The sequence below is a fragment of the Pygoscelis adeliae genome, unplaced genomic scaffold (genome assembly GCF_000699105.1).
Source record: "Pygoscelis adeliae isolate BGI_AS28 unplaced genomic scaffold, ASM69910v1 Scaffold244, whole genome shotgun sequence".
In the NCBI taxonomy this organism is placed as follows: domain Eukaryota; kingdom Metazoa; phylum Chordata; class Aves; order Sphenisciformes; family Spheniscidae; genus Pygoscelis; species Pygoscelis adeliae.
This window is the reverse complement of record NW_008824648.1, coordinates 1,433,309-1,458,023: the sequence shown is the minus strand read 5'-3', so window position 1 is coordinate 1,458,023 and position 24,715 is coordinate 1,433,309. Positions and strand designations below refer to the sequence as shown.

The following is a 24,715-nucleotide window of genomic DNA, read 5'->3' as shown; positions in this document are numbered from 1 at the left end:
CAAAGCAGCCGTTACAGAAGACTGAATCTTTGGCATCCCAGAAATGGCAAATACAACTCTTTTGGGCTACTTCTTTCTTTGTTTCTAAAAAGGCTGAAAGCATCAGGGGAGCAGTCTCTCCTGTCTCTCCCCTTCCCTGTCATCTGCATGGGTGGTCTCAAATTTCAGCTCCATATGATCATCTCAACTCCTTTCCCATATAACACTGTACCTGATGTTTGTCTCCATGACAGTCACATCCATACTGACGTTGTGATTCTCAAGGGTTGCTTATATCTCTCTCCTTCAGTGATACAGAGCCCTTCCAATAAGGCTGCATCAGTCTCTTGCATGCTGAACGTGCAGAGGATCTTGTCAGCCTGACTGCGCTGTGTCTTTTATGAACTAGTCCTCTCTGAGGAATGAAAGTCCAGGCTGTTGGAGAGGAAGCTGGAGAAGCTTTTGGGATGTATCAAGCCAAGTTTTATGTCATTCTCCTCCTGCTGCCTTATAAGCAAAATCTCATGGACCCCACTGCTGAACTGGCACAATTATTTGGTCTCTTCTAGAGATGGGCCGTTTTACAGCAGGGCTGAATATGATCATGTGCTTTGGCTGCAAAAGGGAGAGAAGTTCCCTCCCCTCAGTTTGGCTGTTTTAGAGGGAAGGGAATGCAGTACTTAGTTGTCCTCCAGCCAGAAAGACGCAGTCAGGCATTGATCTGGAAAAAAGAGCATCTCCAAGAAGCCTTGATTCTGAAAGACATGCCTGGGAGTCGCAGTGCTTCATGCTTACGCTGTGGCTGACCTATGTCATCAATCAAGTGATGACATCTCCTTTCCTTCTTCCCTTATCCCTGATGCCTGCTCAATCCTACTGGCTGTCAAGTGACATCAAGGCATGGCACGTCTGTGCTTCAAGGAGTGCATAGCATTGAGTACCAGGGCCTGGATAGCCCACATAGGAGTTTGGAGGAGAATGGCTTACTCTTTAGCCCCATTCCAGGTTAGGTGGAGCTCTAAATGGCTCTTTTTACATTACCTTTTTATATGAGAGAAAATACTTGCTTTTCTGTAGTCTGATGACTCTTTTCCTTTAGTTGTAGGCTCACAGGAACACAAGGAAGTGCTTGTATACCATGCTATTTTGCATTTGTTGTTTTTTAAGATCTAATTAAGGCATTGTGTTGGTTTTTAATGTGACCTGTAATGCGTGCTGCAGATCAACTATTCACTTCAGACCTTTAGTCCAAGCATCTGGCACTTAGCGGAGACAAAACAGTTCCAGGCCTGACAAGCTGGACCAAAGGCATGGGGGGCAGGGGAAATATCTAGCCAGTGCACCAGGAAACAAAGTAAATCTATGAAAACACACTGGGGAAATCTTGGCTATATCTTTTGCTGTCATAGGTGGGGGAGGCAAAGTGTGGAAAATGCTACTGAGTAGGTCCAAGGCTCTCTAATTTTTTCTCCTGCAAAGGAGAAAAACTGCCCTTAGAGCATGCAGAGAACTGTTGCAGAGGTTGCTGAAGCGTTGCTGTTCTCACTGATGGCCAGATTTCCTAGGGCCCGCTGGTCAATAGCTGCTGCCTTATTCAGTTCCTGAATACATTGCTTAAAGTGAATGCTAAAGGTTCCTCAGACAGGCTGCTGTAAGGTGCAAGGAGTCTTCCTTTTGCTACTTCCCCTGGGGACAGAGCAGGATGTCTTCTAGAGGAAGGCATTGCCCAGAATGTCATTTTGTCTCCAGCCAGCTGGTCACACCAGCTCCACACTGGCTCTGCCCATCTTAGCCTATGAAGGAGGTTTAAATGGTGCAGCACTGTGCCAGAAACCAGAGCAGTAACAGTGGGAGTGAGTTTATAGAAAGCAGGAAGATGGAGTTTTCATTTTTTCCATTGAACTTTTGGGAACAGATGGAGAGTCAATGAGGCAGAGATGCTGGAAGGGACAGTGTGTTTCAAATGTTTTCCTTAATGTCTTCCCAATCTGCTCATAGATTCATAGCTCCTGCCTGTTCAGTACAGGGCAGTTAGTACAGGATGTGGAAACTTCAATGCTCCCGAGCCTCCGGAGGTGGATGTTCCCCAAGGCCTGTTGAGCTGTATTTTTTGGGCTAAGGAACTTTTGACGCAGAGGGTCGTGGGAGCAGCTCATGGCCTGATGGGCAACATCTTTGTTTACTTCATTCCAAGTCACCACAGTGAAGGGTCTGGACTTTCTGGATAGAGACAATGACCCAGGAGCATCTTGACTGAGCCCTGTACTGACGCTAATAGGCCAGTCCTGCCGCTCTAAATGGCCAATGTTTTTTTTAATCTGGTTAGAAGCCAAGAAGAATCTAATCAGAGCCCAGCAGTGCACTGAGCAGCAGTCATTATCATTACTTAGTCATCCAGTTGCTGTTTCTTTGCTCTGACAAGAAATGGTGTGGTGGGAGGGGATGGGTGAAGATCAGCTTTTGTCTTTGTCCCCTTGAAGAGGTTCAAGTATGTTTCCTCTTAATACACCTATATCCAAGTGTTGCCCTTAGAGGACAGATTTAAAGTCAGTGAGGCCTTCAAAACTCTGTGGCAGCCGCAGTTTGAGGGAGAGGAATCAACAAGAAAGGGGAACTTAAACCCTCATTAACTCCGAAAGGCATTGACTTTTGACTGTGAAGGGTGAGATTACCCTCTCATTAGCTTTCATAGTTACAAATATAATTGATTAATAATTCCAGCCAGCTGACCAAGTTAGAGGCAAATCCAAATTTCTCTCAGCCCGGTGTTTTGGGTTGGATCTCTACTTATTAATGACACACACAGCAAGTACATTGGGCAGAACTGCTGGGACTTAATTTCCATGAATGCCCAGGCTTGTCTACTGGAAGACATGTTGCTTCTTTTGGCTCTGTAGTTCTGTTCCTGGAGAACAGAGGATCAGCTGTGGGTAGCGTGATTTGATATTCATTTGTCTTTAGCAGTTAAGGTGTAGGGAGAAGCATTGCAGGAAAATACTGAGATAGAGAGAGAGCACAGTCTGTGTTTTTCTTTGTTGCTTCTGCTAGTTCTGCTAGTTCCCTTCTTTACTGCACTCCTATCTCTCCTTTTTCACCCTCGCAACCTACCAAATCACTGTCATTGGAAGAGGCAGTAAGCTCAGGTGCTGGCCCAGAGATTATGCTAAATATCAGAGTATTTTGAGTCTGAAGAAAAATGAGAGAATTTTACAAAAATCAGCTTCCTTGTGTGTCATACTGTCACTTGTCACTTGTCCTGACAGTACCTTAAGGTTAATTTAAGCTCTACAGCGCAAAGGTTAAGAGCACTGGTGAACAGCTAGTGCCATTACAAAAGCTTTTAATATTGATTGGGCTGTATTCTGTTACTTTCACAGCCAGCAATGCCTTTCATTGAATGAGGTGCTGGTTGGATCAGTAAGGATGGCTCTGGCCTAAACTAAACTTGTTATACGATGTGCCATTGATGGTCTTCTGTAGCAGAGGAACAGCGCCTGGGTTCTCCCGCCACACACAATCCAGTGATCGCTGAGCCTAATCCTTGTGTCCCATGCGGGCACATACACCACAGCACGCAAGTTTTGCTTCCATTTTGCCTGAGTGTAAGTGGCGGTACAGGGTACAAAGGGCTGGAGATGCTTACGTGCAGGTGAGGATGCATGCTTTGTTGATTGCATGCTGTAAGTGCCATTAATTTCCTTAGGACTTGGGTAAGCATAGCTGAGCCCTAAGTTTTTCCCCTGCAGTGTTGTATTTAGCAGGTCCTGAATTCCATAAAATTGCTTGGACCAGGGTCAGCAACTGTTCAAGGTAGATGGGCAAGGTTGTACTTTCTTTTACGCATCAGAGTTTAAATAGGTCAGTGGGAGCTGGGAGAAACTGCTACTCAGGTGACCACTAAACAGCTGATCGCTCCCAGCTTGTGTTGGTGTGAGGCAGTGCTTTCCAGCTCCTGCTGAGTTCTCCAGTCAGTAGAAGACAGCAGCGGGAGCCATGCCTCCCACAGAAGTCTCCCTTAAGATGCTGTAGATCCCAAATCCTGGTAAACTGTGATCCTATCAGCTAGTATTTTTTTCTGTTTTAAATGAGGGATCACCAGCCTACAGCATATCCCTTATCTCCAACAGCTAGAAGGGATACTAGGACAGTTCTTCAGTCTTCAGCAAGGAAGCCAAATTATGCATTTGCTTTTCTCAGCTGTTTGAAAAAATTTTCTAGCAGTTTGTCTTGTAGCCCGTGCTGTTCTCTCTGTACGCTTAGCAGGTTATGTGCTTTCTGTGGTGACATTGGTTCCCGTAGCTTTCAGCTGGGGAGGGCTGAGCTGCAGAGTTCAGGCTCAGGTCTGAGGCATCCAAGGGGATCCGGGTGTTGGGAAGCTTTGGGGCAAGCTAGGGCTTGTCTCTGATAACAGGGAGGGTGCTGTAAAACTATGCTAACCAGAACCTGGGTGGCTCTTCTTGTAACAAAGCAGAAGCTCCAGCCCAGCAGGACAAGGATGCTGGGTGAATGAGTTTGTGCTCATTCACAGTACTGGGTGGAACTCTAGCAGCGGTGTGTTATTTTGGCTGAGTTTTGTCTTGCAGTTCAAACCCCAGAACTCAGAGGGAAGTGAACTAAAAGCACGAGCATGGTGTAAGTTTGCTTGCCTTCGTCCTCCATCTGCAGAACCAAGTAAGCTCAATCACTTTTGCATAGCATCTCCTGGATCTATCAGAAGTACCTCCTTTTCTAAACTGCATGTCACAGCACCTCTTTGACCTTGTTTGGTGGCTGGAAAGCCCAGCCCTGTGGCATATTGGGGTGGTGTAAAAGAACTAGTATGGCTGTGAGACATTTATCAAAACACAAAAACTGTATGGTTTGTGCAGCAGACTTTCCAGGGTAGCTTATAACTGGAATAACGCACTCCCTCCAGTGAAAGGATTTGTTTATGACTTTGGTAGCAAAACAGACATGATGAGGGTAGGCTTGTCCAGTGGCTACTGGAGCAGTGGTCCAGAACATCCTAGAACTGGCATCTGCCCCTGTTATGCTGAAGACTTCCTTTGTTGTGTAAATTGTTTTGTCCCTTTTGCTATTTCCTTCAGCTGTTATGGTGATGTGTTTCGCAAAGACATGGCTATTATGGGGGAAAAATACAGCAGTGATTGTGCAGCACTAGGTTCCAGGAAAATTGCAGTGGATAGTACACTATTACTGTGGGTTGATTGCAAAACAGCAATGCTTCATAAAGCTTTTTATCCTGCACTCAAGGTTGACTTTGGAAACAACCAAGCTATGTGGCCGTGCAGCCATGCAAAGCTTGCTTCCTAGTTCTCCACCCAAGTGGAATAGCAAATTCTGTGAAAATTCAGTTTTCCATCCAAGTGGTTGTCTGTAGCAGAAACTCCTCCTTCCTCGCCAAGCTGTTTGAAGGTTGTCTAAGCTGGTTCCTGCAAAGACCAGAAGTATTTCAGACCCAATCCTTGACCTGAACTTTCCTATCTAAGTTTGGACCTGAGACAGCCCCTGGATCCTTCCCTACTTTGCCTCTCCCTAGGTGCCATTCTTTTGTTCACTAGCTGTTATTTTTACAGTATGGTTTCTACTCTTTCAACATTTTAATCACGGTCATTTTTATTACCAGAAGACAGACTATCAGAGGCTTGTTTATAAACCCCTGCTACGCAGCAAGCAGGGCTTCCAACTGACACACTCGCATGTGGTCCAGGCTCCACAACAGACTTGAAGGAGATCAAGGAGGTTGTCTTTGGGTGGTGAGGGAGGTCTCCTGTTGTGTACTGTTGGATAAACAAGTATGTTTCAAGTAATTGGAGCTGGTAATGGCTGCACAGCTTACTTTGGACAATGTTGTGGGCTTTTTTGTTGGCTTTCCTGGTTTGCTTTTGAGAACAACATGGGGTTTTTTTTGTTTTTGGGGTTTTTTTTTGCAGAGAGGACAGTAGGGTCTGACCATTCTAAACATACTGTTTTCAATCATCCTTTATTCTGACTGTTGATATGTCTGAAAGAACCCTCTTCCTCCTCCATCCAAACCAAATACACCTGACTTTTCAAGGGGCTGGAGTCTAAACCTAGATCCAGACCTGAATTTTGGAAATAGACTGCGATATCTGCTGGGGTAAATGAAACAAAAACGCCAGGTACAAGCTCCCCAGCATTAGTCTTTTGGGACGTGGTAGTAAATATGGGCTCGGGCGCCCTTTGTTTACTGTAATTAGAACTACCACTGGCACGTTCACACTGAGGTATGGGGTTGATCTTAAGTGAAGTAAGATAGAGCAGCATTTTCCAACCTCTTCTGGCCCCTTAGCCAATATACCAAGTCAGAATTGTGCCTGTATTGGCTAACAATTAAATGCTTCATTTGATGGGAGGTAAGTATTGGGATGCTAAAAGGTGTATTGGGGAGGAAAAAGGAGAGCTTGTGTTGCTGACAGAACCTCAGTCAGCATTTTCACAGTGCATCAGTATGGGTTTACGTGTGTAGGTATTTGGAGACCTTTGTTCTGTGTCCTTCACTAACATTTTACTGGAAGAATCTGAAGTTAGAGTAAGCATTGACCCACACAGTAACCTTTGCTCTATGCCCTTCTGCAATCAGCAACTCTTGCCATCTGTGTTGCTTTCTAGGTCTTGTTTGAATGCTGAGATGCTTGCCTTGCAATAATTTTCAGTACATTTTTTCAATCTGTGAGTTTGGCAGCAGATCAATGCCTGTACATGCATATTTGAGGAATCAAAATCCAGAGACAGGCTGCAGACAGAGACACTCAGGAGTGTCAGTCACGAAAGCCAGCAGTGCTTGGTGCACTAGTTGCTGTGGTCTGGTGACAAAGGACAGTATCAAGAGACTTGAGGGTCTCCTTCAAATTATTTCCACTATTAAGCTACCCCTTGGTCTTGCATGAACCAACCTTCAAGGTCTGATTTCAGGAAGTATTAGCCCCAGTCGTTTGTTCTGTAGACATTCGCCGTGGAAGGAAGGGTGATCCTGTGCTGCTAGTCACCTTCCTTACCAACAGGCTGCCCAGACCTGGGGATTTGTGAGTATGCCCTCACCCTCCTAAAAGCTGGCACCACCTCCACTCCAGTGCGGGTCTTGGATTGTCTAAAGGGGAGCCAAGCTGCACTGTAGCGGGGATGCTCCACTCTAGGGACACCCTAGTACAGCTTGTGGCTTAAAAGCTCCCTTGATGCCCATGGAGTGGGCATATAATATGTAATAGCCATGCGGGCAGTTAGTTTGACTTTGTGTCGTGTCAGGTATTTATGCTACAAATCTCAGTTGCCAAGTGCAGAAACTTTAGCTGCCCCTTCAGCTCCTAGCCATTGAAATAAGAGCTGCCACGTCCAGTGCTAATGAAAATATTCCTTCCTTGACATGCAGATGCTGCCTGGTTTAAAAAACAAAACAAGAGTGCTTTTTCAAGTACTTTCCCTGTATTTCAATATTTCTTCAAGGTCTGCCTGTCACTTCCCTTCTGAAATGCATCCCATACCCGTGCTGCCATGGAGTGTCACCTCCAAACTTTTTCTCTTTCCTTTCCCCAGCTCCAGAGCTGCGGGTAGAGTCAGTGTCTTTCGTGATGACAGTGGCAGGGGAGTGACAGGCAGGCTGGGTGAGGGTGGCTGATGGTGAGCAAGCCTAGTGACAGGATGGGGTGACTAAGAACCAGCTGTCTAATTAAAGCACAGCAGTAGGAGGAGCAAAGTATTTAAGGGTGCCAGAGAGAGATGCCTCCACAAATTTCTTGTTACACCTCAGCAGCCAAGTGACTGGGCAACACAGTGAAAGGTTTCCTTAACTCTTTCGTGCCTCTTATGGAGTGAAATCAAGGGACTAAGAAAATGGCACCATTAACTGAAAAGCCTGAATCAAGGTAAGGACACCTGTATGACTTTTAGTCACAGTTAGTCAAAGCTAGCCCTCCTAGAGCTGCTGTGAGCTCAGCTCCCAGGACTTTACATGGCAGTGGCTTATGCTAATGTGCACTGAGTGGGTAGGTCTGTTGGGGCAGTACACACTGATTTTTCAGATTGCTTCTTTCATTTGGATATGTATTTCTAGTTGCTGCTTGAAAAGAGAGGAGATACCAAGGAAGTCATTACACGGATTTGTGTTCTCAGTAAGTGAGATGGGCAGGTCCTTGCCTCCTTACCCTAATGACTGGATCTTTCTCCTGACTATTTTTATGGGAAGGAGAGATTGAAAACAATTCCTGAATGCTGATTCTGAGGCTGTTGCTAAAATGAAAGTGATGAGAGTGGGTGTGGAGTTCTCAGTAATATGTGAATTTGGTCACCTGAGGCTGGAGGAATCAGAGGGAATTGAAATGAGGACTGGCTTCTGGAATGTGACTTTCTACTATTTCTGGAGACACTTTGAATGTCAGGCTGCTGCTTAACCCAGCAGTTTGGTTTTCTCAGAGCATTTTCAGTACTGAGTAGAGGAGCGGTCACTGTGTTCTTCACTCCAATGTGTAGGTGACTTTAGCGGCAGCACAATCCAACAAGGCTAGCAAGCCAGCACTCCAGCCTGAATTCCCTGGCAGGCACAGGTTTGCTGTCTATCCTTGGATGCGTGACAGTGACCAGCCTTCTGAGTTTTGCTGGGACCTTTTTGTGCCTGATCTTCAGGTAGATGAATCAGTTCTCTGGCAATTTTTCTAGTGTAGCAATGCTTCCAGGTTGGCAAAGGCTAAGGAGAATGACCCTGTCTAATTTCAGCTTGCATCCCTAGGCTTGTCAAAGGTGTGTTGGAAGTGTTGTATGCTTGGCTCCCCATAAGCGTTGGCTCAACTTAGCTTTATATGGTTCCCTGGGGGTCATTGCAGTTGTGTGTAAATGAGACCAACTCTCAAACTCGTTTTGCTTATTCTGAAAATATAAAAAGCAACCTGTAAGACTGATAACATGCACCTTGTTACACTGTGCCAGCTCAGCTGATTTCAGATGTTGCGTGGAATAGAGGCCTGAATCTTCCATCTCTGCGTAAAGTAGGAATATCACCTGTATACCTTGAAAAATGTTAGCTGTTGCTTAGTAGGTGTTTGTGCAGAGCTTCAAAACAGCTAGTGCTAGCAGAGGTCATAACTAAAAATTAATGTTTGTGGTTGCCACAGTGAGCACTCATTAATGCCTGTGCAATTCCTCTGCCTTACGCAACTAGGAATCTCGGGATGTGTCTGGGATGGTATAAGGTGGTCTATAGCATTAAAGTGTCTGGTTTATATGTCAGAGGTGCATCAGAATCTTCTCTCTACCCTCATTTTTGTGAAATGTTTGTAATCTGAATTTGAACTTTGTGATACTAGTCAATCTCTAATTAGTATTTCTGCTTAATGCGACTTCCTCTTATTTACTACTTCACTGTTTGGGAGTGTGTGACAGAGGTGAAGACAGTCTTTGTAGTCTTTGTTATACAAAATCATGCAAGAGAAGCTGCTGGATGTTGTTTGGATGATCTAATTGATCATATTTATAGAATGCCATTCACTGTAGAAAATGCAATGTAGTGTTTGTGTCCCTCAATCCAGCGGTCAGCTGAGTGGATCCATTGTTATACATAATTAGGACTTCTGGAATTTGGGTCTGTTTATTTACAGCAATTGTTCTGCAGAGGCACAAGTGGCCTCATACCAGAGGTGTACAGAGAGTTAAGTGCAGTACGCAGAGCACCCCAGCTGCACAGCTCTTGCAAATAGTTTCACAACAGCTTGAACTCAATGAATCTTCTACTTCTTCCAGCTGAAGTATAAAACCAGCATCCTCTTGGCGAGGTGCAGCCATTGCAGATTGTCTGAAAGATTCCCCTTTTGCAAAAAGGTAGATCTGGTGTCATTGAATTAATTACCCCTTAACTGTAAATAAATCCCAATTTTGGTAGTTACAAGCTCCCTGCCCAAATTCCTGTATGAGTCTCAGTTGAGTTAAGTGTCCTGAACGGTCCCAGGTTGCAGTATGCTGTTAAATCATTTACAGCTTTCCCTCTGGAGTTGGCAGCCTGAGAGCTGTGCCCAGTGAGTTCCCTTGTATAGGATGTACATCAGCTTGTTTGTAAAGCGTGTAATGAGGTGTTAGCATACATATCACAGACAAATCTGAGCAGAAATCTCAGCTTCTGCTGCTCTCAAACCTTGTGTCTCCTGCTAAGACGAATGTAAGATTTTATTTAAAATATCCTAGAAATTTTTATTTTTCTTTCAGAAGTTTTAAAATGTACATGTGAGCTGCTTGGGCATATGGGTGTGGCACAAAGGCATTTGTTTCTTTAGCAGACGTGAATGATACATGGGGCACAACTACTGTCACCATGATCTCAGCCATCAGATACAAAAAACCAGAAGGCAGTCATGACAGACTGGAAGGAAGTCAAAGCCCCGTTACAGTGTATGTAAAATCTACTGTCATGAGAAGAAATGTTTTTGACTGTAAGGCTACTGATAAGGGCAGTTAACTTATCCAGAGGGAAACGGTTATGCACTACATGTCAAGTTACTCGTCTGTCCGCTCTGTGCCAAACAACCCTCTGGACGGCTGTTTTCCAAGCCCTGAGTCTGTAGCAGAGCAGGAGGTTGATGGCTCAAGCAGGAGCCACTTTTCAGCCCCACAACCCTGCAGGTATATGTCATTGTCACTTAATGAAGGTTCAGTGACTGATGTGAAATTATTCCAGTCTATTTCTTTGCAGGCAGGTCCCTGGAGACATCAAATCACTATCTGAACTAGCACTGACCGTAGAATTGTTTTTAGTGGACAGGCCAGAATTAGAATGGACCAAAAAAGCTGATTTACCTTTTAAACCTTGCTTTTCAGCTGTTGGGCATGTCAGCTGTAGGCTTTGCTCTCTGGTTCTGTGACATTAAGCAGAGTTTAGACTTTGGACTGCCAACCTTTTAAAATCTTCCGCTATTTGCCAGATTTTAATGAGATGGGTGACAACATGCAGACCAATTGCTTTGGAAATACTTGTTTACAGGCTTGCAAAATGAAGACCCAGAGGTACAATCGCTTTCTAAAAACGCGTGGATGGGGGTGAGCGCAAGGAGGAGGAGCTGCTTAAACAGAAAAATTGTTGGTGCAAAACAATTTAGCTGTAGCTGTTCATGAATTAAATTTAGGTTGCAAATCAGAAACAGCATTCAAGCCATAAGAAGAATGATTCTGGAGCAGGCTTCCAGGAGGAGCAGTGGAGGCAGGAAACTACCAGTTTTAAGCTGGAACGTGAAATGTTCTTGCACAGGATTGTATGACACAGTTGCCTGCAATAGCATGGGAGTAGGCCTGATGACCCAGGAGATTCTTTTCTGCCTCCTGCTCCAAAAATGGTGACCTTGAACTGAGTTAACTCAGGTTGCAGCTAAACTTTGTTTACTCTGAAGTTGATGACTGTAAGATGACTTAGTTCAAAAGCATCTGAGTTCTTAAAGCCACACCTCCTAGTTTACATTTCCTATTTGAGTTTTATTATTCAGAGTGGCACATTCCTCTTTGTTGTGGTTTAACAACACAATTAAGCAATTGCACAAAAACTGGCACATATGCCCCAGATAACTCAATTTTGCCCGTTAGGAAGGAAACAAACATGCACCATATTTAAAAAAAAAAAAAGCAGCGATACTGCATATGAAATGTGCTATGTTTATTTATTCTAACAGCTGTAAGTTCAATTATTTATAAGATCTTATCCAGGCTCATGTTCTATGCTGCCACTTGTTTAATTTAGTGAGCTTTCACTGCTCCCTCTCTGCAGTCTTAACACTCGCTGAAGAGCGTGGGGAGGCTGTTGTCCTGTACAGAATTGGTATGATTCTTCTATGTGCACTGCTTGCTTATTCATAGTCTTTTCATGACATTTATTCTTAGGAGCATAATGTCTTCTGAAGGAATGACAGGATGTTCTTTAACCCTTAAAATAAAAATGACAGGCAACATATTTCTCTCTGTATTTCAGGATAAGAGAATAATGATACTTGGAGAGAGAGCTGATTGCCTGGGTTAACCTGGAGCTGCCTGCCGTATTCTAGTTATTTTTTCTTGCCACATTTTATGTGATACAAAGTGAAAAGTACGGAGGAGATGTGCTTTCCAGCAAGTTCCTTTAAGCAGAGGAACCTCCTGGTAGGAGGCACTGGCTGCAGTGCAGCCCTTTTCCCACTTTCCAGATTTGGGACCCCACATTGCTGGCATGGCTGGTTGAGGAGAGCATCTGGGTCAGGGACACTGGTGGCAATGTGAGAAAGGGTCTGAGCCAGGGGCTAAACAAATGAGTGCTGTCAGTGATGTGTGAGACCTGACCAGGTGGAAAGTAAGTTTTGTGATTGCTGATCATCCTTTAAGTCTGAAAGCTTACTGTTTTTCTAAAAGCCTCAACCTCTAGATTATACTAATATAAGTAAGAATTTGATTTTTCATTTAAGTGCAGCCACAAAACACTTGCATATGGAGAGAAAACTTTGAAAATGTAAAAAACTCAAACTGAGAAGATAAAGCAGGAGTCCAAATCTCAGGAATATAAGGGACCTGCCCAGTAAGTTTTGAATGCTCATCTCACGTTTAGCAACTGTTTTAAAATCCTATGCGAGTCATCAGAGCTGTCAATAACAACAAGAGAAGAAGCAAGAGGAAATTACTTTTCCCCACACGCATATTAGACCACCAAAAATAACCACTGCCTGCGACTCTTAGCTGAGATACCAGTGACTTAAGAGCGTGTGTACTTACTCGGAACTATTAATGAGCTGTTTGTTACCCCCTGCCATTGTAGGGGGAGTACTTGAATGTTTAGAGCATGTGAGATAATCCAGAGACATGCTGTGCAGAAGTAGTTGCCACTTATCTGCATTCCTCCTAAATAGGCTTCTGAATGCACTGCTCTCTTTTCCACACCAAGTAGGGAAGGAGCTGCAGCCTTGGAAGAAATGTGCTGGGGGTGAAAGGGAGGAAGGAAGCGTTAAACCTCCGTCTAGAGGTATGACCAAACTGGCAAGGGGTTGGTGGATGTTACGCAGGGACATTGGCATGTTCAGGGTTACAGCTGCTGGCTTATGCCCTGAGGAATTAATTACCTTTCATTGTGTTTTGAATGTCTGCAGCTTTGAAGCCTTTGTTGCTATGTCTGTCACACTTCAGGAAAGGCATGAATTCCAGTCTGGCAAGGAGACACTGGTTAGAGCAGGGAGCTGGAGGGAGACGCTGGGGAGTTTTGGCGGGTGTTTTTTTTTTCTTTAATTTGTTTTGTTTTGCCTGATCTGGCAGTACCAGTTTCTCTGTTTTTAATATTGACATGAGGGATCTCGTTTTCAGTTCCCTTTGAAAGGCTCTCTTCTGGAGTGCTGCTGTGCGTACTTGCACGCACATCTACAGGAACGGCTTGGCCGTGTCTACAGGAAGTTCTCGAGAGGAACTGGGAGCAGCAAACGTTTCCAGATCCACCTGCTCCCACAGCTCACGGACAGCCTGTCTGGCCAACCTGGCAGGGACTGCTTTGCCTAAGGATGTACCATCCAAACACTCACGGTACACTGACTTACAGCATGTACCTTCCCAAGTGTTACAGAAGGCAACACTTTGCTATACTGGGGCTGTGAAGCCAGATGTGCTATCTGGCTGGACCGTGTATCTGGTCCCAAGAGTAGCCTTAGGGCTACGGTAGGCCTAATAGGACTTCAGTATGTGGTTTGGGTTAAGCATGTGGGAGACACGTAGAATAACTCTGTAGACCTGATGCAAAAAGGCACTGAAGCATGTTCTCAACTCCAAATGTGCACCATAATTTCCTCAGTCTAAACAGACGTTATTTCTACCCGCATGCAGCAAATCTGTACAGGTCCTCAACTGATCAAAATCAACTTTTAAATGGAGTTTCTGGAGTTACACCAGCCAAGGTGCTCAGGATTGGTTATGCTCACCCGGAGCACGCTGAATCTATTCTGTGTATGGGAACCTGTATTAAGTATGTGTTCATTTGAGTGATTGAATAATGCTGATTAGTTTCACAGTAAGTGAACACTGAATGCTTGCTATTTTAATTTAATTCCATAATTGCTATTAAGTGTGGCGATATGTGGAAAAGTCATTTTTCTAGATCTAGTTCTAATGAGTTTGTACACCTCCTCCATTTAATTTTAGCAAACTTCTTTAATTATCACTTTATTTTTAACCTCAAATCACTTCTTGTGGAAAGTAATTTGTTCTTTTAAGGCCAAATAATTGTGCTTTCTTTGGTGTGAATTCTTTCCTTAATGCTTTTCTTAATGCAATGAAGGCCAGTGCTTCACACTGTAAGCAAAGCCAAGACTCTTGAGTCAAAAAGATATCACTGAAATCAGAGTTTTATGGCAGTTGTGATGTCAACTGTTTCTAAACAGAGACGAGACAGTTTAAAAACTATAAAGCGTGGGGTCACAAGTTTAATTGCTCGGCTACTGCCGTTGAGGAAGGGGACCTGTGTTGCTCTGGGATTGCAGCAGCAGTGGACCCTGCCTTTGCCCAGGCACGTGAGCTAGTATTTCCTCTTTCCTCTCCTGAAAAGGTAATACTCTAGATTTTTTTTTTTTTTTTCCCCCTGCCTTTTTTATCTTGTATACCAGAGGAAAACACGCAGCCTTTTGGGGATGTTTGGAGTGGAAGAAACTTTCTGTTGACTTGCATGAAGCCCATGGAGAGGGCCAGTGCCGAGTCAAAACTTCTGGGTGCCAGCAAGCTCCTCGGCTTCAGAATGGCTTTAATCCTAAAGCTGAGTTGAGACTTACTGCAGTATTTCCCCTTCTTGTAGTTTTATCCCTGCCCTATGGAGGGACTTGTATTTATCCAGTGAGTTTAATTCGTAACAGTTTTCCATACGTAGAAGAGCATGATATTGCTACAAACCTCCTGGATAGCCTATCATTTTAGCCTATTTCTTTCTGCTTTGCTTGAACTAAGGCATCTTTCCATAACTGAAATGTACGGAGATCAGAAAGACCATTATTATTAAGTACGTTTGTCTAAATTTTCAGGCTGTGTCAAGCGTTACTATTTCAGGGTACTCTCTGCTAATGTGAAATGGTAGAAACAAAAAGCAGATACTGTACGGGCAGGCAAAGCTGGGCAGCAGACTTTTAAGTTGGGCTCAGCTTTTGTTGTTGACTGGTTTTAGACTGCACCCTCCACTTCACACTGCGTTTTACTGGGATCAGCTTGGAGTTAGGCTGCATCCTGCTTGAGCCTTCACCAACCCGTGGTGTATATCTTATGTGGCTATTTTAATGAAGAAAATATTTAAATAATTAAGTGTTGGCAGCTGTTGCTAGGGTGGCATGCTGGAGAGCCCAGATATTGGCTGGTTTTACAGACTGATCTGTTACTATATTTGCTTGTTGAATTTTCTTTTCTTTCGAGTATCTGTTGAACATGCTCATTATATTCTGGCTGGTATGAAACAAATGCTAGTTAAGAATGGGGACACTTGAGGCAAGAGAGCAAATTCAATTCCCTGAAGGCAATTTCCACCTCTTACAATGTCCCACTGCTGCCTCCAGTTCATGTAACAGGAAAACAAGTATCTCCAGCTCTCTTGTTTAGTTTCTTGTTTCTCTGAGCAATTTTTTCCCATACTTCACAGATGAGGGTCTTTGTTTATGCATTATTTCGCAGCTTCAGATACCTGTTTCTATTTGTGTCATGGAAGCCATTAATTGGCTGGAGTTACACTTGATCTGACTTTCTTTAGCACTAACTTTTGCGGGGTGGGGGGGAAGACTCGAACACAAAATTGAAGGGTTCGTAATTCAACCTAGGACCTTTAGAGAGTTGAGAGATCTTGGCAAACACTTGTTTTGTAGAAATGCTGCTCTTTGACTACTCAAACCAACATCTGTGGTGTGACATTGAAACCTGTTCGTTTGCTGCAGGTATCAGCTCCCCACAGGAGCGGGCACCGGGTATAAATAGGGCCCGCAGTTGTCCTCCGTAGACTGTCATGACCATGAAAACAGACTTTTTTCTCCTCTGGTCCCCATCTGGTAGTTTTTCTCTTGGGTTGGTAATTTCACTGCCTTTGGTCCCAGGAGGATTAAAGCTTCTAATTTTCAAGTTTCACTTACTGGAGTCTGATCCTGAAAATATCAGTGGCACTGCAGGACTGGAAATTATTGGTGCAGAAGTTAATATGCATTTTGACAAATATATCTCTTCTTTATTGTAACATCTTTCAAAAGAGGGACTGACTTTGATCTGAGCAACAGATCACCTTGAAACCTGGGAATGGTTGAGGGTTTTAGCTTAAAGCTTTTAGTCTCACTGAGATTTTTTTATTTTTTCTTAAAGGTGATGCATATTTTATATATTAGAAGCTAGCCAGATTTGCACTTTGCCATATATAGACTCTTAGGCTTTAATCAGTATCTTACAACTTAATGTTGAGGATTAGTCTTGAAGTCTGAAAGTAGTACCTATATTGGGTGGAAATGCTCCTTAATTTCTGCTGATTATCAGCAAAAAATGTAACTGGTGGTTGACATAAATCCATTTGGGTTTTGAAACTAAATTTTTTGAAGAAACTGTGACTATTACGTTGACTTTTGTGATGAATGTTCAGCATCATGTCCAGTGCTGTCTGGGCAGACATGAAACATCACATAACCATTCTGCCTTTCACTTTAAACAGAGATAAACAAAATCCAGAAGTGAAAAAGGCAAGTCCCTCCACCACAATGAGCTCTGGTAAGTCTGTGTTGTTTTCCGCCTGCCCTCATTGGCGTTCCTTTTTATTACTAGAAATATTCCTGTCTGTCTCTGATGCAATTACTCTTTCTTTTTTTTGACTCTTCTTCTGCCTCCCAGAAAAGAGTCAAAGCCCTTGAAAGTTCAGGGAATCTGACTATTAAGGCTACAGCGGAATGGCTTCGTAGTAAAGTGTCCTGGCTTTGTGTGTGTTGTTTCAATTTGGCCCATAATGCTCAAAAAATGACTAGAAACATCTTGACCCTGGAGCTTGAAGCTTCTTTCACTTTGGAGTACAAGAATTCAAAATTATTCATTACCTGAAAAAATTATCTGAAAGAATTTGATATGTTTTAGTAGGGGTGAATGCAAAGTTTGACATCTGGATAGGAAAAATCAGCTGTTCAAAGAAAAATGAGGGACTGGGAAATGAGGGCTGGTTGGGAGGAGGAAAACTTCTGGGCTTGTCTGGGTAGCAGGCTAAATCAGAGTGAAAATCAAAGCAGACTCCATACTGAAGTGCCATATGTAGGACCTGTGGAATAATATTCCCACTTGATTTTAGCACCTTATCAATTCTCAGCTGGAGTATCGTGTCCAGTTTTTAGCACCACATTTTGAGAAAAATGTGAACCATTTGGAGAGAGTCCAGAGGAAAGCTAGGAGATTAATCAGGCTCTGACAAACACGAGCTGGGAATTTGGCTTAAGCATTGATAAGCTTCCACGTTGTGAAGCACTGGAACAGGTTGCTTTAGGGTGATGCTGGAAGTTTGTAAGAACTCGTTAGGCAAACATTTGTCAGCAGTGACAGAGGTAGATTTGTTTCTGCCATGGGTCAGGAATATGGCTTTAGATGACCCTTGGAAGTCCTTTCTAGCACTGTCTTCTGTGTTTCTCTGAATTCACGAGAGCCAGATTTATTCGTGTCAGCTGAGGATGTTGCAGACTTGAAAAATCTCTCTTGACAATCTCATCACTGAGCTGGATGCCATATGCACATACAGAGACAGTCCCTGTTTAAAAGAGGCTGTGATCCAGGTAGGCAGAGGGAAAGGAGAAACAGGGGTGTCATCCAAGGAAGACACCCCTGTAGGGTCAGCCACAGCCTGTTGCCCAGGACTGTGTCCAGTTGGGTTTTGAGCATCTCCACAGATGGAGACCTCACATTCTCCAAGCAACATCTACTAAGATAGTAGGAATACTTCCTAGTTCCTGAATCAAACAGTGCTAACCCATGGCATCCCCTCATAGTCAGAGGTTAAATTCAGTTGCCGAGATTTTAACCCAGAAGTAATCTGCTTCTTCATTTATCTTACAGAACGCAAAGAAATTGATGTTGCAAAAACTGTCGTCAATGGGCTGAGCAGCAATGGACAAGAAAAAGGTGGGTTAAGAGCTTCAGAGACATCTCTGCAGCTCCCCCTGCATGTCAGCTGCGTGATGTGGTTGATTTCCCCAGACATTCACTACAGCAGAGGTTTCCAAATTTAGTTTGCTTGGCGACTGATACAAGAAAAGCCTTGTGCTGCACCATGCCAGCAGCAGCAGCATTTCTTAGCTGAACAAGTGTTCTTTCTCTCTTAAAGGTGGCAGGCTGGATTTGCTTCTTTGTATATTTTTAGTGCTGTTTTGATGAAAGCTGTGCACTACTTGTGGTACTTGTGAGCACCTGTGAATCAGTATCTTAGTGTGTTCAGACAGCATGGGTTTGTGGGTGCCTATGTGTGAATCCTGTTAACTTCAGTGGGAGGTGAAGGTTTGAGCCCAGGATTAAAGGGCAGGAACTAACCATTTAAGTAATAAAAAAAAAAAATCTGTCATTAGCAACAACGATTTAAACCCCAAACTTATCTAAACAAACCAGTCTTCATGTTAACATCAGCAGGTTTGCAGTGTGCTTTATAGCGTTCAATATTGTATAGTGATGGTGTGTGTTTTGGCAGGGTGGAAGTATGTGGTTGTATGGGTTGTTTTCTACTGGTTTCATTTCTTTTCCTTTGATGCCTTTTTATAGTGGTTAGATTTTGACTGCATTGTGGATGGATGAATTCAGGCAGTTACAGAGCAGAACAGAATTAGGGTTGTTTCCTAAACCACAGGCTGTTTGGGTTTGGGATTTATCGTATTCGCAGGGTCTCCAGTGCTGAGGGAGAAGCATGGAGAACAGGGTTTGATTTGGGTTCCTCTTTTATAAAAAAAGAATTTAAAACAATCCCATCAAATTAAAAACTAACGATTTTATGAGGTTTGAAAAATTCTATCAAGCTCTTCCCCCATCTTTTTGCTTGAGAGCCATTTTCTACGTTGGTGAAGTCTGTGCTTTCCAGTTTTGCCAGGGACCAGAATGATCTGCCACAAGAGGGGGTGTACAGACCACCCTGATGTCAGTGCCTCCCTCAAGCTGGCCCAGTGCTCAGTATTGGTGTGTAAAGTATTAGAAATGTGGTTCCTCTTACTCCTGATTTTGCAGGCCTGAGAGAGATGGCATGGAATGTGAGGAGGCATCTAGCATTTTCCAGTTAATATGTGCAGAAAGGTAATAGATTTTAAAGGAGAAAATCCTGACTCTGTAGAAATCAAGAGCACAACTCAAGTTACTCTGGTGGAGCCATGATTTACAAGATGTTTATCTTTGCAGATCCTGTTGAGCTTCACCTCTGAGTAGTTTTGCCTTTGCCTTTTTTACCATCCCACCCCTCTTTTTTTTTTTTTTAAGAGTTCCACATTAGCTGCAATACAGAGTCAGAGAGAGAAAGTACCAGCTGTTTTGGACAGTTTTGTAACAATTGCTAGAATTTTTTGCAGTGCTATGTATGGTTTTCCCCTATGTTACTACATCTAGTATAATTAGTGTGCTAGCTGATGGACTCCAGTAGAAATCTCTTCAATTTATAGTTTAGACGGATGGATTTTTTTCTGAAATTGATATTTTGGTGCTACCCTTTGGCATGGGACTATTTTCAAGATTATTTCACATTTCACTTCCTTCTGTTGCTGAACTTGTAAAATGTGTGCCATAAAATCCAGAATTCACGTAATGTGGCTAGTTTAATGTTCCTCTCTCAACCTTTCAATCCTTGTTTTTTCACTTTGTTTTAACTGAGCCATATTAATGTTACCATTTTTATTTTTGCATGTCGTGTATCTCAGCTAAATGATTACACTAAAATTTTTTGATGGCTTCTAAAAACTAATGCTTCCAGATTCTTTTTGCCTGCAGCATAGTGGCAGTCAGCAGTTAGTCAATTCAGTAAGCAGTTCTGTATGCTGCATAAAACAGACATGTCCTGAATTAGGGCAAACGAAGGGATATTTTTAACGGTTGCATCACTGCTCTCTGGACTGCTTTTGTATTTGAAATTTCCTGCTATTGTGTCTCCAAGTACATTAGAAAATTTTGTGGCATGCTTCCCAAACTCTGTTCTTCCCTTTTTGGATGTGCCATTTACACTTTTGTGTTTGCAGCTGTTGACGTCCCTTTATGTACACGCTCTATTTCTGCCGTTAAAATAATCCCTGTGAAGAAAGTGAAAAGTTCTCCTCACCTAGTGCTGCCTACAGGTATCTTCTTCCTTCCTCCCCCTGCCATGCATTAGTTGGCCATCATTCTCTCTTTTCTCTCTCTCCTCTCTCTCTCTCCTCTCTCTCTCTCTCTCCCCCCCCCCGCTTCACCCACACGCTTTGGCTAGTTTTCAGCTTCATCCTCTTCTCACTGTTTCCAGAACTGTAGATTTCATCAGTAGGTAATAAAATTAGCTCTTGATGGCACAATACACTGTTCTCAATTATGCTGCTCCTCTGCAGACATAATTGTGTCTACTTGAATCTGGGATCATTGTAAGCTCTTCTACTAATGCCTCATTATGAATAATATTGTTGTTACAGCCTCATTTTGAACCAAACTCCTGATGAACCAAAGAATGTTTCCTGCCTATCTTTAGTCTTTATGAAAGTAAATGGATGTCAGAGATGGTATTTTACAGGTTCAAGCATTGTTCAACATTGATCGAGTGGTTTTGTTTTTCTGTATGTACACTGACTTTACAGAATCTTTACATGGATAAATAAGTATGTTAGGCTGTCTGTCACCCCTTCCCCAAGCACATGTTTTCCCACTGAAGTACACGATTATTTTTGTACTTTGCTGGACTTGGACAGTCAGACTAGTGTAGCTGATACTGCTTGTCTCTCCTAATCTGTCACACATGTGGGCTGTTGGACTAGTACAGTACTAGTGTCATGTTTATTACTATCTGCTGGATTTCTATACTGAGAGATTCAGATTTTTGTTTTCCATCATTTCACCTAATTTGTGAGGGAATTCAACATCTTAGGTATTTGTCTTCCTCTCCCAAATTGAAATAGTCTGACAATATTTCATTTTCAAACCTTTTCACAACATTTTCATTTTGCTGAGTTCAGAACATTTTTTCTGATTCTTATTGTTTTGATTCGGTATACAGGTTTAATATGTTGTATGAAAATAAAAAAAGTGCTTTGATTCCCAAATTTGATTCTCCTCCACTATGTTGGAGATATTTATGGCGCGGTGAACTCTAAGTGTTTGCGTTTCTCTCCAGTGCCTGTGAAGAGAATCTTGGTGTAGGAGCGTAGGAGAACAGCTACCCTGCACTGTCTATGGATGTCTAAATCAGGCCTGGTGACTCCCAGCAGTGTGTCCATGCCTCAGAGTTACAGCACTCTTGAAACTGCAGTCCCAGAGCTTAAACCTTTGTCCTCTGGTTTGAAAGTGGGTCTGTAGATTCCTCAGGCTGTGTGTTGGGTCGCGTGGATGGAAACGATAGCCAGAACTGGACTCCTGGGCAAAAGGAGTCCTGACCCTATCTGGATCATGCGAAAATCAGTTAGGGCAGTCAACTTCTATTTCACCGGGCGTGTGGGTGACCTTAAGGTATGATCAGTTGTGTGGTGTGAGTGCAAATGTGGTATATTTAAGGATTAAGCAGCATTTGATATGTCTGTGTGGATAGTCTTTCCCCTCACAGAGGCTGCCTCAATGCTGCCTAAATGAACTAAAGGCTAAACTATAGGAAAGTATCCTCTGATTCCTTACTTATTCCATCCTTCCTCCAGTCCTAAGTGTGGATCTGAAGCTATGCTTTTTGCGAAATCCCTAAAGCATTGGAAGCCCATGTAAAAGCTTGAACTGCAGTGATTTCAGTGTAGAGGGCTTTCGATGTGAGCCAGGTGTTTGACATTCGTTGAGTCTTTCCCCTACTGCTGTTGTCCATCTGGCACTATTGATGTTTCCCTATATTGTGGCCACCTTGGCTGTGGTTTGTGTGTTTTGCAACCTTAGCTGAGGTGTTGTCATGGTCTATAGGCACTGTACTGGTGTGGATTTAATGGGGCATTATCTTACTGAAATCAGCCAGGGAATACTGATCTGCACAAACACGGGCTGTTGTCTGGGCAATAAGCAGCAGCCTTTGCCGCCTCTGTCCAGTCTGAAGGCATAACTTTCATTATAATAACAGTTCCTAGAGAGGAGCTGCATCCCTCCCCGTGCAGAGATAGCATGATCCTCACCCCATAAAAGTAAGAATCATCGTGTTGTCATCTGTGTAACACAGCACATGCTCAGTACCGCTTCAGGCTCCTTGTGCTGTGTCATGGTAGGACTAGCACCTCTGTTTAGGTAGGTCAAAGTAAAGTCTGATGGCAGCTGCAGGGTCAGTAATAGTGCATGAGAAAGGGAAGTTTCTTCCTGTGGAAGTAGCTTGGATAAGTGAGAGACTCTTTAGGCTTATTGTTTCTGTAGGTATCTTAGAGGAAACAACTCTCCAGAAGGATTTTAAGCAAGGAGAGGAAGGTAGCCTTGAAGTACTGGTTTGTTATTACTTAATAGGATGACAGGAGGAAAAAACCCAAATCCATGGACTGAAATGCGCAAAGGTAAGCCTGCACAGAAGCTGTGCTGAATTGGGCCTCAGCAAGGATGCTGGCGTGATCTGGTGTCTGGCTCACAGGGTGATCTGAACAGGTATATGTTAAATCTCCTTCTAGTTTTTGGGATTCGGGTTCCTATGTCAGAAGGTGAAACACTGCCAGGAAACGGGGAGAGATGACAAGGAGGTGGCTTGCAGTGCCCTGCCTTTAGATCACATTCAGCATAGTTACAAGATTTTATCCTCCCAGTGGTCATAAGACGTTTCTTTCTCTTTCAGTCCTGCACAAAACGCATTTTTAAGGCTTCAGCACACAAATCATATTGCTTTATACCATTGGGACCTCCCTATAGAAGAGTCACAGGTGTAATGGTAGAATGTCCTTGCTAGCACAACATCTCCACACAAAGCAGACCAAATAAAGCAAATGGACCTGTGAAATTTGGTTCAAACACTCATCCTTTTTTCCTCCTTTCTTAGCTCTGTTACACTGACTCAGAACTTACTTCTACATTCATCAGTTACATGAATATGAAACTGCTTTGATTTCTCAATGCTTTAAATCCAGAGCTAATCTTCATCTGCATAAACATTACTAGACTGATTCACCCAGAGGCAGCCATGCTAAAATTACTCCATAGAGCTCTGATGGCTCCTAATAGCTTTGTATCATCTGTTTCGATGTGTTTTCTCTGCACATGTGCATTTCCTGTAGAAATGGATCCCACTAAAGTCTGCAGCGGAAAAGGAGCTGTGACCCTCCGGGCATCTCCAGCCTATGAAGAGAATCAGAACATCACTTCGCCATGTCCTCAGGATGTTGAGCAACCTGAAAGTAAGTGGGTGGAAGGATAACTGGAACATGTTACTCACAATAACCTCAAGTAAGGTCAGGCCAGGGTGTTGGGGTGACTTTCTTTTGCTACGATTTAAAGCCCCAAATCCCATAGCATAGTTGGAAACCTCTTGCAAGAACCAGATCAGTGGAGGGAGACTGACTCCTGTTCTTTCCTAGTGCAGGTTTCATGACCAGTCACTCACAGGCTTAAGTTTGTTTACGGCTCCCTTTTTCTGTCAGGAGCACCAAAACCCCTCAAATCTTCCCCCCCCACCCCCCCGCCCCGGGCAGACCCATGTCACCTCCTTTTATCCCAGGCATGAGGTGGAACAGAAAGAGGCTGAGTGGTGCTACTGCCAGCGTAGCATTCACTTGGGTTGTCAAGGAAGCGGGGATAGCGTCCCAGACAGACAGTGTTGCCACAGAGCTCTGCCATCTTTCAACAGCAGATGTGTAATTACTTAATTGTAGGAGACAGGCAAAGCATAACAAACCTGGCCAGTGTCGTGGGTCTGGCAGAGAGGATGAACTCCCAAAGGCAAGATGCCGTTAAGGGGGGAGGGGGTCAAACTTGCTCTTGAAAGCAAAGCATACATCGTTTCTGGCTGTATTGTTGGAGGAAGGACAATTCCATTAATTCCAGCCCCAATGTGCTGCTTTCTGCTCTGTCTTCTCCTCCCATTCTGCTCCACCCGTGACCTACCCTCTTTTCATGCTTGCCATTCTCTGTTTCTTCACTCCTACCCCCCACCATTGCCTCTCTCCTTTCTGTTGATGGCTTCATAAATTTCCAGCAGCCTGAATGGCAATTAGCCCATTACTATGGAAATCAGCTCATTAATACTTCCTTTGCTTACTCTCTCAATCACTTTATGAAATGTACTTTGGAGCTGGAAGAGCTTTTTGCACATAACTTAAACAGCAAAACGGGTAGAGGGGTGGGGAGGAGCACAGTGGGAGGTGGGTAAATAGGTGATGAGACCAATGCATCTAGCTGCAGGGACCGGGTTGTAAAGTGACATCATATTTTATAACTCCCTTCATGCACACGCACTTAGTCTGCAAAACCTGATCTATTTGTTGGCAGTCCTTTATCTCAGTTAATCATACATAGTGATGTTGATAAGGATAGATATGTCTTTATAGCCTGTATCATGGCTGAATACGGGGTCCCTACATTTCCAGTAATTTGTGGTGTCTGGACGTCAAGCTGCAGCTTTAGAAAGTAGCTGGGCTACTAGCTGGGCTGCCTTTTTGCCTCTGAAATAAGAATGTCAATG

At 43.5% G+C, this 24,715-nt stretch overlaps 1 protein-coding gene across 11 annotated transcripts in view; it reads left to right on the top strand.

Annotated features, from left to right (window-relative positions):
* SORBS1 (sorbin and SH3 domain containing 1) overlaps positions 1-24,715 on the top strand; it is a 144,254-nt gene that overhangs the window by 53,863 nt on the left and 65,676 nt on the right. For 5 of the 11 annotated variants that reach the window (XM_009322416.1, XM_009322427.1, XM_009322423.1 and 2 more), the window contains exons 1-5: positions 7,730-7,862; positions 16,631-16,686; positions 18,007-18,072; positions 20,154-20,249; positions 23,313-23,432. In XM_009322416.1, the coding sequence (XP_009320691.1) occupies positions 7,831-7,862; positions 16,631-16,686; positions 18,007-18,072; positions 20,154-20,249; positions 23,313-23,432 (370 nt within the window). In that variant the 5' untranslated portion in view covers positions 7,730-7,830. Of the gene's footprint in view, positions 1-7,729; positions 7,863-16,630; positions 16,687-18,006; positions 18,073-20,153; positions 20,250-23,312; positions 23,433-24,715 lie in introns of those variants that run through there. The other 6 variants (XM_009322417.1, XM_009322418.1, XM_009322419.1 and 3 more) reach the window with 2 other exon arrangements.